This window comes from Triturus cristatus, chromosome 8 (genome assembly GCF_964204655.1).
Source record: "Triturus cristatus chromosome 8, aTriCri1.1, whole genome shotgun sequence".
Lineage (NCBI taxonomy): Eukaryota > Metazoa > Chordata > Amphibia > Caudata > Salamandridae > Triturus > Triturus cristatus.
In genome coordinates this window covers 453,923,090-453,941,690 of record NC_140591.1, presented here as the reverse complement: position 1 = coordinate 453,941,690, position 18,601 = coordinate 453,923,090, and the positions used below count along the sequence as shown (strand labels likewise).

General features: G+C 43.6%; 1 protein-coding gene across 2 annotated transcripts in view; it reads right to left on the bottom strand.

Moving 5' to 3' along the window:
- Nucleotides 1-4,684: 4,684 nt before the first annotated feature.
- The window catches only part of LOC146802311 (E3 ubiquitin-protein ligase TRIM39-like), a 139,409-nt gene continuing 125,492 nt past the window's right edge, over nucleotides 4,685-18,601 (bottom strand). For both annotated transcript variants that reach the window (XM_085621881.1, XM_085621882.1), the window contains one exon: nucleotides 4,685-6,337. In XM_085621881.1, the coding sequence (XP_085478007.1) occupies nucleotides 5,790-6,337 (548 nt within the window). In that variant the 3' untranslated portion in view covers nucleotides 4,685-5,789. The remainder of the gene's footprint in view (nucleotides 6,338-18,601) is intronic.

Sequence of the window (18,601 nt, the reverse complement as noted above, 5' to 3'; positions counted from 1 at the left end):
ACTTTTTTTTCTTAAAAAGAAAAATATTGTTGCAAGTGATAAAAAAGACAATGTAGTGGTTAACGCCAGTGATGCGTGAATTCTGCTGGAAAATAGCCAAAAATGCTTTTAAGGGCCCAGGATTGGATTGGCATCACTTAGCAGGATAGGACTCACAGTTGGCAGAGAAAGTCTAGAGCCTGTAGAAGGATTGTCGGAAGTCTTTGATGTCCTGAGACTTCCCTGAGATTTCAGCAAGCTCTTCGAGTCACTTTGGTTCTGGGATGCAGAGATACAGGTCCAGTCCTTCTCACTCCCAGGCAATGAAGGCAGCACTGTTTTGCTGCATTCTAGGAGGTCCCTGATGTCGTCCGTGACTGCTATCAGGGATGTCTTGGTGCTGTGGGTGGCTCGGAATCCCGAAGTTGTGGGGTCCAGGAGGTTGTGGTGTTCCAAGTGTTTGGTTAGTTGCGGTTGATTGCCTCTTTGAGAACCTTACCCGGAAAGAGGAGCAGGGAGATGGGCCAGTAGTTCAATCAATCAATCAAGGAATTTATACCGCGCGCTACTCACCCGGAAGGGTCTCAAGGCGCTTGGGGGAAGGGGTCTGCTACTGCTCGAACAGCCAGGTCTTGAGCTGTTTCCTGAAGGCGAGGTGGTCCTGGGTCAGCCGCAGGTGGATGGGCAGGGAGTTCCATGTCTTGGCCGCCAGGTAGGAGAAGGATCTTCCTCCGGTGGTGGCTCTCTGGATGTGAGGTACGGCGGCGAGGGCGAGGTGCGCGGATCGTAGCTGGCGGGTGGGCGTGTAGAAGGTCAGGCGGTCGTTGAGGTACTTGGGGCCCAGGTCGTGGAGGGATTTGTGTGCGTGGGTGAGGAGTCTGAACGTGATCCTCTTGTTGACGGGGAGCCAGTGCAGGTCTCTCAGGTGGCTCGAGATGTGGCTGCGTCGGGGGACGTCCAGGATGAGTCGGGCGGAGGCGTTCTGGATACGTTGGAGTCTTTTCTGAAGCTTGGCTGTGGTTCCGGCGTAGAGGGTGTTTCCGTAGTCTAGTCGGCTGGTGACGAGGGCCTGGGTGACCGTCTTCCTGGTTTTGGTCGGGATCCACCGAAAGATTTTGCGGAGCATGCGGAGGGTGTGGAAGCATGATGAGGAGACGGCGTTGACTTGTCTGGTCATCGATAGGGAGCGGTGCCTAGGGCTGGGGGCCACCAGGAGTCGTCTCATGCGGAGGGTGATGGTCCAAGGATGAGGACTTCTGTCTTGTCTGTGTTCAGTTTCAGGCGGCTGATGTTCATCCAATCGGCGACGTCTTTCATCCCTTCGTGTAGGCTGGCTCTGGCGGTGTCGGGGTCTCTGGTGAGGGAGAGGATAAGCTGGGTGTCATCGGCGTAGGAGATGATGTTGAGGTTGTGTTGGCGTGCGATGGCAGCAAGGGGTTTCATGTAGACGTTGAAGAGGGTGGGGCTGAGTGACGATCCCTGCGGAACGCCGCAGATGACTTCGGTGGCCTCAGAACAGAAGGGGGGGAGGCGTACTCTCTGTGTTCTGCCGGCGAGGTATGAGGTGATCCATTCCAGAGCCTTCCCTTGGATGCCGGTGTCGTTGAGGCGTTGGACTAGGGTGCGGTGGCAGACAGTGTCAAATGCTGCGGAGAGGTCTAGGAGGATGAGTGCCGCTGTTTCTCCGTTGTCGAGCAGGGCTCGGATGTCGTCAGTGGCTGCGATGAGGGCGGTCTCGGTGCTGTGGTTGGCTCTGAATCCGGACTGCGATGGGTCGAGGGATCCGTTCGTCTCGAGGAAGGCGGCCAGTTGCTTGTTGACGACCTTCTCGATGACTTTGGCCAGGAAAGGAAGGAGCGAGATGGGGCGGAAGTTCTTGAGGTCGGTCGGGTCCGCTGTAGATTTCTTCAGCAGGGCGCTGAGCTCGGCATGCTTCCAGCTCTCTGGGAAGGTGGCTGTGTCGAAGGAGGTGTTGATGATGTCTCGGAGGTGGGGTGCGATGGTGGAGTCTGCCTTGTTGAAGACATGGTGTGGGCAAGGGTCGGTCAGAGATCCGGAGTGGATGGTGTTCATCATGCGGGCCGTGTCTTCGGTGGTCACTTTGGTCCATGTCTGGAGGGCGGCGGCGAGGTGCGTTGGTTCGACCGATGGGTGCGGGGGTGGTGCGCCGAAACTGCTGTGGATGTCGGCAATCTTGCGGTGGAAGTACGAGCCGAGGGAGTCGCAGAGGTTCTGCGAAGGAGTGATGTCGTGGTTGCCGGTGCTGGGGTTGGAGAACTCCTTGACGATGTTGAAGAGTTCCTTGCTGTCCTGGGTGTTGTTGTCCAGTCGTTCCTTCAGAGATTTCTTCTTGGTGGAACGGATGAGCTGGTGATGTCTGCGGGGGGCGTGTTTGAGGGTGGTCATGTTGTCGGCGGTCTTGTCGAGGAGCCAGGCCTTCTCGAGTGTGCGGCAGGCCTTCTTGGAGTCCTTGAGTTCGTCGGTGCCTGCTGGGTCAGTGGGTGGTTTCTTCAGGAGGGGCCTCACTTCAGCGTGTTTCCCATCCCCAAGGAAGGAGGTCGGGTGATGGAGGTGTTTAGGACTTTCTTGAGCTCTTTGCCTATCTTCTTGCTACCGAGTTTGAAGATGTGTTGGGGACATAGGTCTGTTGGTGCTCCCAGTGTAAGGAGATCATGATGAAGATTGTGGCTTGAGTTGTGAGGGGTCCCAATGGGTGAGCAGATGTTCAGGGTTTGTGTTTGTGGGTGTGAGTAGGCTGATGCTGTCGGTGGTGGGGTTTGAGGTTTAAAGTTCTCATAGACGGCTGAGATCCTGTTGTGGAAGAAGTCTGCTAGGGTGTCACACAGTACTTGGGAGGGGTTGATGCCATACCTGGTGGCTGCGGGGGTTGGAGAACTCCTTCACTTTATTGAAGAGCTCCTTGCTGTGGTTTGTGCTGGCTTCTATGCGGTCTGTTAGAGCGTTCTTCTTTGTTTCTCTCAGGAGGCGGTGGTACTGGTGAAGTGCTGTTTTGAAGGTGGGATGCCACTTCCTTTCTAGTTGCCAGAAGTCGCGTTTGGAGTATTCCAGCTCTGCAAAGAACCAGCTGACTCTTCTGGCTTATACTTTGGGTTTGGCTGGCTTGACGGGGGCAATTGTGTCAGGGCACTCTGTGATCCTGTGAGAGAAGTTCTTAGCAGCCTGTTCTGGGTCAGGTGAAGTGTCTGGGAGGCGGGAGTTGAGAGCATTGTTCCACTGTTCTTCAGATACATTTTTCCAGTTTCTTCGTGTGAAGCTGGGGGGCAAGGTGCCAGTGTAGGTAGATCCTGAGATGGTGAACTGGACACTGAAGTGGTCTGTCCAGGTGAGCTGTGATAGGTGGTTGTACTTGACTCCGATGCTGGACATAAAATTGAGGTCGTCCTTTGATGTGGGTAGGATCGGTGACAAGTTGTTGGAGGCCAATCTTGCTCATGCTTTCCAGGAGGTTGGTTGTGTTGGTGTCGTCGAGGTGGAAGTTAAGGTCTCACAGGAAGGTGTACTGCTCGATGGGGATCGGGGTGATGAGGTCAGAAATGGTGTTGCAGAAGCGGTGTCATGGTCCTAGTGGTTTGTATGTGAGGGTGCCTCTGATAGTGCTTTTTCAGAGAATAATTAGACAGTCTCATGCCCAAGAAACAACATAAAAGTAAATGATGTCACAGTAGGTCTCAAAATCTAACTATACATCATCAAATAAAAAGTAACTCTTTAATCAGATATCTTGGAGACTGCTGGTGAGAAATGGCCACCATCAAATAAGTTGACATTCTGGAGACTTCATTCTTCTTGGAGACATGGAAAAGGTGGCTCTCACCAGCTAATCCATCTAGATTTTCTGCTTTTTGATCACCAGTTTTTTGACGGGTAACCAGTTCAGGGCAGCATGGGGTGGGCTCCAGAGCCTCTCCTGCTACTGTGGAGTGCAGCTGGGTGCCCGGGTGGGACGGGGCACCCCAAAATGAAAGAGCCCAATTTGCAGCCACTTAAGAAAACACAGGAAGAAAGTAAGATGGGCTCTTCCAAGCGCAACTGGAGAGCCGCTGCTATTGTATGCAATGAAAGTGCACCCCATAATGCCCTGCAGGGCCAGGCTGCAATCCATCACAAAAATCACTTGTTTTTGTCCTGTGGTTACCCCAGGAAGATGGGGCCACTACCAAATTATTTCTAAAGTGAAGGGGGGAGCTTCAGGAGCTGTGTTGCCTCGCCCCCAAAAGAAGTACCATGGTTCCCACCTTACGTTGGATGGTACTCTGTAATGATATTCATCAAAGGGTTTTCTCATGTGTTTAAGCATTATCCAAGCTGGAACATTTGGTCTACAGCTTGGAGTGCTGCTCCCTCTAGGGGGAAAGACTATGGCTGCAGATTTTGTGGTCTAAAGTGGTACAATAAGAGTTTTCATACTGGCATCCTCTAGAGATGAAAGGTGGTAATTGCACATGTGTGTGCTTGCAAAAGTAATGTCCTTTAGGGGCTATTTTAAAAGTGCAGTATTTTATTCTGAATGTGATTCATAGAATATGTTGCAAACACCCTCTAGGGGTGAAAGTCTGTAATTGCATCTGATGCCCTTCAGGGGCTATGTTTGAATTGTTATTCATGCTGAATACACAAATTACTCCAACATGCCTATACATTATTCTTGCAAATGCTTTATCTAAATAATGAGACTGACAGCCACTCATGATCAAAGTTTCCCTGCTTTAATGCCAGAATTAAGTGCCCTAAGCCATGGTTATTTGAAGTTATTGCACTTGTTCCTATGATTAAATCCTTTTTTGAGATAATGAGATTGACAGCCGCATGCATTGGTGCCAGTATTAAGTGCTCTTTCTCCAAGTTATGTTCAATTCGCACATTTAGGGACAAGATAATGTTTTTGACATATTATTTCTGGATTTAAATCTCCCTTTGGGAGGGACAAGAATGTTTACGCAATGTAAGTATTTCCATCAGCTCATTGTATATTGGTAAATTGCTGCATAGTATTGAGTAGTGTATGTGTGTGTAATAAATATACTTTTACTTTTTCAAAAGAAAAAGCACAGATTGGATACACAATTATTGAGTGTTATTATTGAGCATCTTTGAATGGTGATTACTACTAGCCCACATCACACACTTGAGTAAGCCTTGGACTGCTCTGCATCGCTATCCTATGAGAGTCAAGCGCTGCAGTGGGGTGTTTGGTTCCCACTGGAGGACAAATTTAGACCGATTAGTTGTGCAGGCAACACAACTAATGACTCATTTTTCAAAAGTGATCAAGAATTGGATAAAGAGCAACAGACATTTTCAAACAAAGAACATTCTTGAATCTTCATTCTTGGTGGCATAGGATGAGCAAATAGAAATAGATTTCATCAGACAACAAGACATTCTGGAATCCCGATTATCAGTAGCTGTCTGTAATTTAGGATTTATTTTTATTCTGACACCTTTTTTGCACCGGTATTTTCTATAAACGACTTGATTTTTACTAATATCTCACAGCCTTTGACAGAGGAAAAGGAGAAGAACTATTACTATTTGACTTGAGCATATATACACCCTAGATGTGCTACATAATCAACCACGCAGATGCTTCAAAGTGCAACAAGTAAGAATTGTGAGAATCATGAGTTACCATCATTTGCACTCCTCTGACCTCGGTTTTAATGACCTTCTGAAAGAAACTTGCTTATACAAACATGCGATTTGTTTAAAAAGACATTTTCATGCTTGATTGCAAGGGAAGATGAGTAGAAATTTTTGAGCGGTACAATTGTTCAGGTTTTCGGTAGTGTTCACTCCCATCCGGTCACTGGATTGATTCTCAAGATGCCAGCATTTCTTCCTTTTTCAAAGGAACCAGGATAGAAATATGGTAGAAGAATTTGACTGAAATTGCATCTAAATCTGAACAACAATGACTTTCCATTCACACTATAAAATGATACTTTCCCCTCCTCATACTCCAGAAAGACACCAATAACCCTAGGCTTTTCTTTGGGAGTAATCTGGATATCTGGGGCACAGCCGGCCCAGTACTGATCATCATCTCTCAGGTAAACCCTCCAGCAGCCTTCCTCAGGTGAGAGGTTAATATCTTTGGCTTTCCTGCTGATGGACTTTTCACAGACCCCAACATCCCAAGCTGGCATTTCTCCAACATCCACCTCCCAGTAGTGTTTCCCAGTGTTGAACCCTTCACACCCCAGGATTAGGGGATAATAGATGAATCGTTTCAGACTGTTGTCCAGGTTCCTTCTCTTGTCTCCAATCCTCACGCTCTTCTGGTCTGTGGCAATGACGAGATTAGGATGAGCCGTGTCTGGATCAAGATGAACATCCACTGGAAGAAAACAAAAAATTATAATTTGTCAAGATGATGAGTGAGGAGGTATTTCTTTTTATTACCATTATCAATTGAAATCAAACTGGTCATATTGAGTAAACAATTTGATGGAAAGAAAACCTAAAAAGTGGGAATGCTGTTATGTTTATGATGAATGTGTTCTTAATTCTCCCCGAGAGATTTAACATTGGCACAGAATATAGTATATGTGTAGATATATGCAGCCAGCACTCATTTAGAAGTTTAGAAGCTGGCCTTAGTCTTCTGTAGGCATATTAAAATAATGTATTTGTTTGGGTATAGAATATGTTCCAGTTTGTCAACCCCTACCTCTGCGATGTCAGGCTCATTCGTGCAGAACAAGTTGTACATTGCTACTTTCTTTGCACAATACAGAGAACAGTTTGAACCATTAGAATAATACTGGTTTACATTATGAAGAAATGTAAAGTACAAAGTAATGTGCATTATTTATCAGGCCAGGCAATTTCAAACAGGTATTAGCATCATAGACACATTTGATCGCACAATTTGTATCTTGTAAAAAGTTACATAGAGTTTATCCATGCATAGGATACTCGTAAAATACCAAAGTATCCAGGCTGCATTAATAGTTATGTCATTGTGTCCCTATAAACCATTCCAAGGGTATTTGAACATATTATTATCCAGAGCCAAGCAGGAATGAATTTGAACATTTTCACAAAGGAGAATTCTAATAATACCATTTGGAAAATCAGAGTATTTGTTCTTAGATTCAACAAGAAATCTATTCTCTCTAATTACTCTATTTTTTATTTTCCACGCAACAGCATATTTCCTTGTAGTACACAGCAGTGGATACAGATTTGTCACTGTAAACTTTTACAGTCTGCTATGTTTTTTCCAGTATTTTCTTCCAGCCCAGGTTCTTCAACTAGCTGACTCCTAAACAAGAAGTTGCTGCCTTCTCCACATTCTTATCTCAAAACATATTTTAAGAGGCCTAGAAATCCAGCTACAGTTGTGTTTCTTAGATCAAACATTTATTCCGAAACCTTTTTGTTTGGCGGTATTAGGAAAATGTGCCTAGCAGACAGTGCACTGATATCTCAGTAAGGCTGAGAAGTACAGCATCATTTACAAATACCAGGAGTTGCACTAGTTTCAACTTATGCCCGGGTAGACCTTTTCAACATGTGAGACATAGGAGGGCATATTGATAGAGTTAACCTTCCCAATATTGGAGTCTTGAAGGAAGATCCATTTCAAGAATATGCCTCCAAACGTTTCAGACCTATAGCAGGGCAGGCAGCCATCTACAGTATGTGAACAGAGCATAGGACCGACTAAGAGATTGTGAAAAAGATTGGAGAATCTATTTAAAGATCTTGTTTTCTCAGTTTCTGAGAAACGTGCCCAGAAATGGTGATAAATGAGCATTCCAGTGACTGATAGACAGAAAGGCTCATTGAAGGAGTTGCCCTTCCAGTTTCTAAGACTGGTGTGAAGGTCAATTGATAAGCTAGCTGGTCCATATTTTTCAGATGGGATGGATGAGACAGGTTTGCAATGCATTCTAAGACATCAATGCTTGAAATACACAGGAGGGTCAAAATTACATTAAGAGCACGCCCATCTCAAATTCAGAAAGGATCACAGCCCTATGCTATTCAGGAACTGGCAGTTTCTTAGCTGCTGGTCTTGGCACTTCCAGTCCCAAAAAAACAACTAGTTTATTCTCTTTAAAAGCACTTCTATGACAAACAGTATGTTCAATATATGACTTGAAAAGTAGGAGTTCCATCTGGTCTATTACCTTTCTGGCTGAATATGGAGCCATCCTACAGGGTAGAACTCCACCCTTGAATTCAGTTTCTCCTCGCGCATGCCTCTATACTTTGTACAACATCTTTTAAAAAAAGAGATGCACAAGGTTGTAACCAACATCCAACAATAAAGGAAGTGCTGCAGCTGTTGGAACTCTAATTTAGGGGCATATTTACAAGAAAATGGTGTAGCGCAACAATAAGGCAATATAGCTAATGCCGCTCTTCGTCATTCTGAAAATGCGGGGATGCGCTGTATTTACAAGAATGTGGCGCACCCCTACTTTTGGTGCTAAATTTAGCTGCCTAGCACCAACACAGATACCCTTGCACTATGATGCAAGGGTGCCTGCCTTGAGGGAATGATTGTTCATATGCAGGAAGGTGTGCCTTCCTGCGAATAAACTTTGTAACTCAGCATTTTTTATTGATTGTTTTTGTGCAGGAAGGGGCACCTTCCTGCACATGAACAATAACTTGTGGCAATTTGCTGTTTCTATGTGCGCTGCAGGATGCATATGGGTGAACCAATGGTAAGTAGCAGGTGGGAATAAAGTGGTTTTGTTGAATACAACAGGTCTTGCAGACAGCGCATGTGCGCTGCCTAGGCTTGACCAAAAAAGAAGGAAGCCAGAACAAACAGGGCAAGAAAGAAGAAAGGTAAAGAAAAATAATGGGTAAGGAAAAAGAAGAGATTAAACAAAAGTGAGACAAATAAACAGGATTAAGACAACAGAAGAGTATATATAAAGAGCTCAAGTTGAAGTTATTAAAAAAAGTGATGTAAACAGTAGTAAAAAAAGGTGAAAAGTAAATAATTAATTGCAATTTTACTTAGAAATAATACATTTTAATTAATGAGGTACATGTTACATGGTCACACTAAATCACAGCAACGCCTTGCCATTCCCTACCAAGAGCTGTAAATCAACTTGGGTGATTTAATTTTCATGTGAAACTATAGAGAAGAAATTTGAAAGGAAAGCATATTTTTCAAGGTACAAGTGTCTTATGCCCATTTAAAAAATAAACATTAGCATTCCCACAGTGATTTGTGACATAAACAAACCCCTCCCTTTCGCCCCCAGAGTTATTCTTTTGTCTAGGGAGTGACTGAACTAAGGATTAACTTAATAGTTGATCAAGGTCTTGTGTATACTTACCTCCAAAACTCAAGCAAGACTTAGGGCCTAATATATATCTTGGCAGCATGTATACTCCATTTCAACGAAAATGGAGTATACATACTGCAAAATCATTGGTCCACCCACCTGATGTAGCTGTGGATGGACCACGGCGGAGACTACTTCATCTCTACAGTGATTAATTCGCTCTGATGGCCCTGTGGATTAAGGGCCGTCAAAGGTAAACTTTAAATTTTCTTATCGGTGCAGGGCTGCGTTATGTTGCTGGTTCCTCGCAATGCTTTAAGAAATGACCGCCTGCTCTGCCATCACTTCTAAATTTGGTGGACTGTTCCTACATCAGCGTGTCAGAGTAATTTACTCCATTCTCCTGGCAGAGAAACATACTGTCTGCCAGATTATAAATCTGGCCCTTAGTCGTTATAGAACTGGTGGGCACAAACAGATAGGAAGGAGGTTCTGAAAATATATGTAGCACAATGCACCATTTGCCAAAGTGTGCAACTTCCAGATTCTCGTATTAGCAAAACGGTAGGAAAAACTGCTAAAACATATCTGGAAACACAGCAACAGTGTTAATTTGATGGACAGAGATCCTAGATTTGCAGAAAATAATTTTCTTCTCCTACTAAAATTATGTTCACATGTCTTACAATCTGTTTAACTTCTCAAGCCACCGCATATGACAAACTCTCCCAACACTCTGCAAAGCCTGCATCTGTGAATGTCTATCCTCCAAACACAGCTTTTCTGTCTGCTCGGATCTGTGGGGTAGGGTTTCCAAGGTTGCCCGGAGCTGATCTGCAAAGTCCCTTCATGACTGTGATAGATTATTAAAATATTGGAAGTGTTCCTGTAAGCTCTGGACAACCGCGGTCACAAGATGGAAGAGCATTTGTGTGGATGCATATGGGTATTGGAAGATGGAGAATTCCAGTAAGCAAGTTGAGCTCAAGGTCAAGCCAGCCTAACAAAGGTTTGTGTACATTTACTTGACCCTCATGGGGAAGAACTTGGCCATAAGCATTGTACATAAAGTGTGATTTCTGTATATATGCTAACCACACGAGCATAGACAGCAGACTCTGTTTATACTGCTCTATGTGCCATCCGCCATCTTTAAAGCCCAGCAGCCATGGGTAGGAGTTCCATGAAGGAGAGTTCCACTCATTCTACCTTTCCGACATACCATGCATTATCTCATTTATACCATTGACATCCACACCTTTCAGCATCATGGCACACACATCTTAACAACTAATCACTTCTGCACTTTACTTTGACATTACCTGAGCGTTAAAAGGTCTCAAACTGGAAATCTGAACACTGGTACCTCTGTTTTCTTTTCCCTGAGTTTTATATAGCGCAAACCTGACCCAAAGGTATCAGGTATCAGAGCTCTTTACATGAGCACCAGTTGCATTACACAAGGATACATTCATTTTTGTTAGGCATAGAGAGATTAAGTGATTTGCCCAGAATCACAGGATGTTGAGCGTCATTGCCGAGACTCGAACCCAGTTCCCCAGATTTGAGGTCGACTGCCCTAGTTGTTAAACCACATCCTCTACTAAATTAATCTTGGACTCCACCTCCAAGGGTGTGGAAAGGGTCAAGAAATAAATTTACGTCACGCAGGGGTGCACTTATATGCAGATCTATTGTCAGTTCAGGGGAAGAACCAAGTAGATGTGGACCCACACAGCGCCGACTGACAGTGTGTGGGCGCTATTGTGTTGAAATCTTCCAGGTCTAGTCTGATGCCTGTGGATACTCTAAAGGTATAGAAGCTGCAGTTAGCTACATTATCAACCATAAATAGCATTACAGAAGATAAGTAACTTGTTCATTTAAACCAGAGATACCCACATCCACAGATTGAAAGAACTGTTATCCAATAGTTTGTTTCCAGTAATTTGGGGTATCTCCAACAAAAAAGAAACATGGGCGTGATGTTGTATTCTAGTCTTTGTCTGGGTCCTCAATTCAACTAAGTCATAAAAAGTGCCTTTTACATGATTCAGAACCTACAACCAATCTCTCTCATCTACGATTGCAAAAGACACTTAAGGTGGCAACATGCCTTGGCTGATCAATTATTACTTTGCAAACAGACTCTTTCACAGTTTCATTTTCTTTACTGAGAAGGCTACAAAGAATTTAAAATATTATGTAATTCATGTGTTCCAGGTATACAGCGGATGTTTCAGATCTTTTTCACGCATACACATATATATTTGAAGAGACATTGCAGTGGGTGCATATTAAGCCTTAGCACCTGTATCCCTGGCTGCACCTCTGCCTCCTTGTCATTGCCTTGCATATGTAAATTAATCTTTCATTTTATATTTGCCATTATGTGGTCCTGCAAGCTTTCTCTTGTATGTTAAATAGAGTGAAGTTTTTTTCATATACTCATAAGTTGCCCCACTCTTACCCTTCGACATGCAGTTTGAACCACCTCAGAAGTTCCTGTAAAATAAAGGTGAACCTCCATTAGAATGGAAACAGGGAAAGACGATTTTTTTTAAAGTCTATTGATGATGATAAAATGCCAGTGGGAAGAAGAAAGAACATGCTTTTACATTTACTGGGACCAGAAGGGAAAGGAATGTTTAGATAATTTCCCAAAGTCAAAGCACCAGAAGGGGAAGATGACTTTGAGGAGGCTATGATGTGGTTGGAGGAACATTTCAAGATTACTATTAGTAAGACCTGGAGCATAATTTTTTTTTACATGTCAACAGAGAGAAAATTAGAGCTTCAATGACTTCCTCACTTCTTTGAAAAGTTTATTTTAAAAAAGCAGCTTTGGAACTACAACTGATTAACTGATCAGAGATGGTCAGTAGTAACAATAGGCGCATTAAAAAAAACCTTGGGAATTAGGGTATCCCTCATCGAAAGATGTAATTAAATCCCCAAATCCAATGGAATAATCCATTTCTTGGATTGAGGAGGTCAATGATAACAGCTTGAAAAGGAGTATGAAGTTTGCTACACTAGTGCCGCACCCAACAAAATGATCTTCTGCAAGTCTTACAGAAATGATTCAAAGTTGAGCTGCTACAGATGTGGCAGCAACACTGATGCGGCTAATTACAATCCTTCATTAAAGAATGTAGCTTATGTAAACGGCAAGAACATTTCCAAGAGTATGCTGTGAAGGCGGCAGAAGTACGAAAGCAAAAATGCAAAATTGTTACAGGATGTGACCTCAGAAAGAGGTGATGAAGCACACACAGTCTATTAAGGGATGGTACTGATGGGGAAGGACTCTGATGACACCAACTAGGAGAGGCCCTCCATACCTCCCATAGCCACAATTACTCTTTTAAGATTTGACCTGACATTTAACGGTGCACACTGGCTCACCATTTAATATTATATCAAGAGAAACGTTTGATTCCTTATTCTCCACAAAAGTACCAGAGCACCTGGAGCCCAACGTCAGAGCTTTGACTTAAGATGGATATAGGACTAACTTTCTTGGATACTTTGTAACCACAGCTAAATTCAAAGTGATGATAGCAAAAATAAATTTTTATGTGGCAAAAAGAGGCATCTGCAATTGAGAGATCAAAGACACCTCAAAATTTCCCTGGTTCTATGTGCTTTGTATCCCTTGACGGATGTCACAGAAGAGGAGTTGGGTTCTCAGATTATTCACTTGTTTACTGCAGTCTTCAACGCAAAGACTTGCAAATTAAAGGGATTTGCCAACGTATAAAACTCAGGGGGGATGCCACCCTGATGAAGCAGAAATTAGGGAATTTCCCTTTAAGTGTTGGAAGAACTTATAAAACTTGTTAAAGAAGATACAAAAATGAGACATTATGGAGGAAACGGAGTTCTCAGATTGGATAGAACCAGTAGTATTGATAAAGGAAGCTAATGCAATCAGATGGACTGCGTTTGAATCTCAGGGCCCTAAACACCATCATCATAGTGGACAGTCATCCTCTACTCAAAAGAAAAGTACGGTTATCTATGCTGAATGGAGCCACTGTATTTTCAACTCCTGATCTTCGTAGGGCCTACTATTGGATTGAACTAGTAGAAACTTTTCCTGCATTTGTGACTTAATTTGGGGTCTTCAAGTATAAACATATTCGGTTTGGTCTTGCATCCATGTTTCAACTCGTGATGTTTCAAACGTGAAATGCTTTCAAGATGATGTGTTAGTCTTCACAAGGAGTACAAATGAACATTTCAAAATTTTACAAGAAAACTGCACCAAACTGTCCAAAAAAGGTCTTGTTTTGAGAGCAGACAAGTGCAAGCTCTTCAGACCACAAGTGGGTTATCTGAGACACACTGTCTCAGCCAGAGTGGAGACCCCAAAGGATTCCTTGTGCTATTCGTATGTTTCTGCACCAGATGATAAAGACAAACTAATATCTTTTGAAGGACTTTGCAAAACCTACAGCAGATACGTAAAGATATGTGCTACTCTCATAGAGCTGTTAAGGAGAATTTAAGAAAAGACTGCGGATTTTTATGGGCTGTTGAACAGCAAGAGACCTGGCCTAGCACTAGAACCAAAGACCAGTGGTAAACATTCTGTCACGCCTACGGTTAGGGTGGGAGTACTTTCCCATAGCAAATGGACTGTTGCCTGTACATCAAAACCCCTAAGTGAAGCAGACACGGCACTCTGTAGTAGAGAGAGAATTACTGGTTTTTGGACAAAATATCAGGATAAAAAAATATTGATTCAAAAATATTATCTCAAGAATATCAGGATATCAAAAATATCGTCAACAGAAATATCGAAGGTAAAAATATCGTTTTCAGTCTTGTTTTTTAGCCATTTGAACTCTCAAAATAAATTTGGCATGGGTTTCCACAGTACAATGATAAACGGGATACACACCAAGTATGAGGGTGCTTTTAGTACCTTAATTCGTGTAAGAGCATGTACAGTAATGCCATTATGAAAACTATCATAATACTCTAGTACAACACTGGTATCTGCGTTGCTCCCTGAGGAAGTCGTAGGGATATCTCCCAGTAACAATGAATGACGTGTTCGCCAATGCTTAAAGAAGAAGATGAAATAAAATACAACACCTGAAGACAAGACAACAGACCATCTGCTTATTATGAATTCTGATTGTTTTTGTGCAAAACTGTAACTGATTTGAATGGCGTGTGCTTCAAACCTATAAATACTGAAATCGTTGTTTTTGGTGATTAAAACATGTTTAAACTTTACACTTCCTTTTGCCTTTCCAGAGAACTTTGCATGTACTATGGCTATTGATTTATGGGAACATCTGATGCCTTTCACAGGAAGTAGGAGGTGGGGGCAGGGGGCTAATTGCCCCAGTCACTGAAGTTCAGGTCATTTTTGCCAAGATGAACAGATCTCCCAGGGTGTGTGAGGGCCACCTGAATGGATTAAGAAGCAAATGGCTATGCTTGGACACTAGAGAATGCTTTTTGAAGGACATCTGGTTGAGCCTGGAGGTGAGCTCTGAGGTCTGGCTGAATGTCTCCGAGGGTGAAACAAGGAACATCTGAGGGCCTGCTGGAGCTGTGTATAAGGACACACTCAGGGTTTCTAAGGATTGGCTAGGTAGTGTTAGGATGTGATGGGGGTGAATGAAGACTAGCTGAGGGTCTCTCAAGGAAATGTGGAGGGATTTTAGAGATCACCAACAATCTTGCAGGGCTAATTCAGAGCATTTTAAGTATAGCTGAATGTAGGGACAGTCTAATGGTCTCTGAGGGCCTATGTATTCTAAGGGCACGCTGGAGGAGTCTCAGGATCATACCAAGTCTTAGAGATAACAGCTAGGTTGTTTAAATACCCATATTGATGTCTCAGAGAAGGCTGAGGGACAGCTGGACATATCTAAGGGTCAAACAGAGGTGTCTAGAGTACAGGCTGACAGACCTCTGCTGGGATCTCTGATGATTGGTATGGAAGTCTTTAAGAGCGAGTGAGGATGTCTAATGGCTGGCCGAGTGCATCCGCAGGCATGCTAGCAATGACTAAAAGTAGGCTGAGGGAAATAGGGTGGAATCTAAAAATCAGCTGTAGCTGTCTAAAGGTAGTTCAATGGCTTGACAAAGTATGGGTGTCAGAACCTTAAGGTCTCTAAGGGAATGCTCTCATTGAGAAATGATTTAGAGTATTTGTGAGGGGAAGGCAGGAGTGTTTCAAGGCAGACTTAATATTTCCCCTGCTTGGTTAGGGTTGGTGAAGTCTTGCTAGTGATGCTCGTGCAATGGGAATTTGAGTGTTGAAGGACCAACTAGGTGTATCTGACAGAAATATCAGAGCTAACAAGAATGAAAAAAACACTCTTGTAGGCTTATCTGCAGGTAACCAAAGGTGATGTGAAGTTCACTGGCCCTCTTTGTAGCCTCTCTGTAGGCGGCTTTAGCTGTCTGGAAGTTGGCTAAAAGCCTACAAGGGCCAGTTAGTTGCATCTGAATGTGAGGTAAGGATCACTGATAGTTGGTAGGGGGAATCTGATTGCCAGCCAAGTGTCTCTGACACTTTCTGAGGGTCTCAAAGGGTCTTTACAAACTAAATTAGGATCTCTAAAGGCCAGCTAGGGGAGAGTAAAAACAGTGTTGGGTGATAGAGGACACATATGGGTTTTTTAACATCTGAGGGGATGCTGACAATGTTTAAGGACAAGCCGGTGTCTGAAACTGGGCTTTTACAAGGAGCGCAACACCGTCATTTTCTTGCATGCACAGCACCTCTGATAGTCCAATTTCTGTGATTAATTTCCAGATTCAGAAGTACAGAAAGAGTTGTCTTTCACCACACCCGAGACTGTGGTGACAAGCAATATGTCATAAAGGAACACGTGTTGCTGAAAATGTATCTCTGAGCTGGGCTCTTCCTAGGCCTAGGTCACTTTTAGTGTCACTTTCCACCAGCTCGATGGATGCCTAACCTGTTGTCTTGAAGCTCTCCAGCATCTCCTCTGAAGGATGCTTTTGATTCACCATCAATGTGCAGTTCCTAAGCTAAATAATGTCATTAAATTTTTTAGTAAAAGAACGTTTTGATTTGGATTTTTCGTGTGCAATTTACAACATTTCCAGTACATTCATGATTTTCCTAATCTGATTACTTGTCTTCCCATTTTCTATTGATTTTCAGTTGCTCACTTTGATATGGCTCATTATACATACAAACACTCCCAATGTAGAGAGGGGGCCACCCATTCTGTAAGCTAAACAACGCCATGTTGGCTTTCAAGCTCTATAAACTTCAACATTAAAGCAGGTTAATGGAGAAATTAGATTTCCCCATTTCTCAGTCCCTCTAATGTTTTCCTCGGTGGCAGCATGTTCGAGAGCTTGACTTGAATAGAGAAGATCGGACGCTTGGTTTGGGTGTGGCACATTCATGCGTGACACAGTCAGCCTGTTCTGTTTGACTTTTGTCTTTTTTTTTAGCCAAAAGCACTTAGCATTCTTGGAATGTGGCTTTTGTTTGCAGGATCTTCTCTGCAGACTTTCTTCATACCTGAAGGTATGTTAATGTGCTTTTTTGTGGTGTACTTTGTAATGCTGGTAGGGTCATACCAGTCAACTACCAGTAGTATAGTAGGTCATGATAGATCAACTTCTGCAGTAGATATCGGTGCTATCCTAAGAATATTTCGGGGTGGAAGGAAAGACCTATTTTGAGGATCCACTAGTGGGAAGAATTTTAAATGTGTTAACCTTTTTTCCAATGCTCTTCATGCGAAACAATATTGAAAGTATGTTAAACTGTCAGGAAGAGAAGCACTTAAACACCCAGCATTTGGCAGCTAAATCAAACCAACAGGAAGCATAAACAAGCATTGATGAAACCATCTCCTTTTCTGCTTGGATCTGGATTTATTTGTCTTGCAATAACAATATGTCTAAGCTGCCTGTTCCTTACATTGTTGACTTGGTGTGGACTAGTGCGTAGTAATAAAATAAGACGTATGTGCTTAGCGCTTAAAAATTGTAGCTTTAATTTCCAGCTATTCATAATCACCACAAAAAATCCCTTTTCACAACTGGTTCCTCATTGCAGCAGAGAAATACAACTCACTGTTTCAAGGATTTTCACTGTGACATGTTCTGCCTTGTTTCCTTTCTCTGCTTTGTCCCTCTACTCTCCTTGTTTGCATCCATGTCTCTGGCCAGGCCTCTGGCTCTACTAAGGAAGAGAAATCATTGGGAACAGGAGACATGGCTGCTAGCTAGAGAAAAGTAAATAATGAAGGTAATGATGTAATTGCTGGTGGTTTATGATGAGGCATGGCACGCGCATAAGGCTTATTAAAGATGCCCACTAATTGTCATCCAGTTGTGCCCATGGTATAAAACACATCATGACTATGTTGTATGATCCCAGTCAGTGGCGGCTGGTGACATTTGAAATTGGTGAGGTGTAAAAGTTCTGGATAAGTGTTGTGTGGCGAGCGAGCGTAGCGAGCAAGCCAGACCTTTATAAGGGCAGTTCGGGGGGTTCTCCACCTGTGAAAATTTTGAAAAAAGAGTGGGAAAAATATGCCTTTTCAAGCAAATCTAAGTAAATCAAGAAGGTAAATAAAGCAATTGTGAAAGTGTAGTTATGACATCAATAAAGAGCTTCTGGGTAGCATTACTTGAACTGCAGACACTATGGCAAGCTGGGGTGTTCTGGACGTTAATTGCAAAGACCCCAGGTTCTAGTAGGTGCCTGTACATTGGGGAAGGCAGGGCTGTGGTACAGAGGCAAATGAAAGCTATCAAGCCTGGAGAAAAGTCAATCATATGTCAGGCCAGGGCCTCTGAAAGGCCAGCATGGCTGTGGCAGTCACAGTCAATTGTCAGGTTGATTGACTGAAAGAATGGGCGGCGGTCGCCAGTGTGTGTCAGTCACATGTCTGGCTGGTGCCTCCAGCAGACCAACTGCACTGGGCTGGTGTCAGTCGCTTAGTGGCTTGTCAGGCTGGCGCCTTTCAAAGGTCAGCAGGGCTGGGGCAGTGTCGATACCATGTCAGGCCCTGCTTCGTGAACAGCTGTGCTAGGAGATGTTTGCCCAGCCCTGGCAGAGAAGGGAATCGCACCAGGGTGTGTGTGTGTGTGTGTGGTGTGGTGTGTGTGTGTGTGTGTGTGTGTGTGTGTGTGTGTGTATGTGCTGTGGACAGGGGTCATTCACAGTTCCATGTGAGGGGCACTCTTCATAGGCGTGTCTGTCTCAGTACACATGAAGTGTCTGAGGGCCACCAAAAGGCAAAAGGCTGTCTGCAGGTTCTTCACAAGACTTACAGCAGTGCCTCCCAGATGAGTACGAGGAACTGAGCCTCATCGGC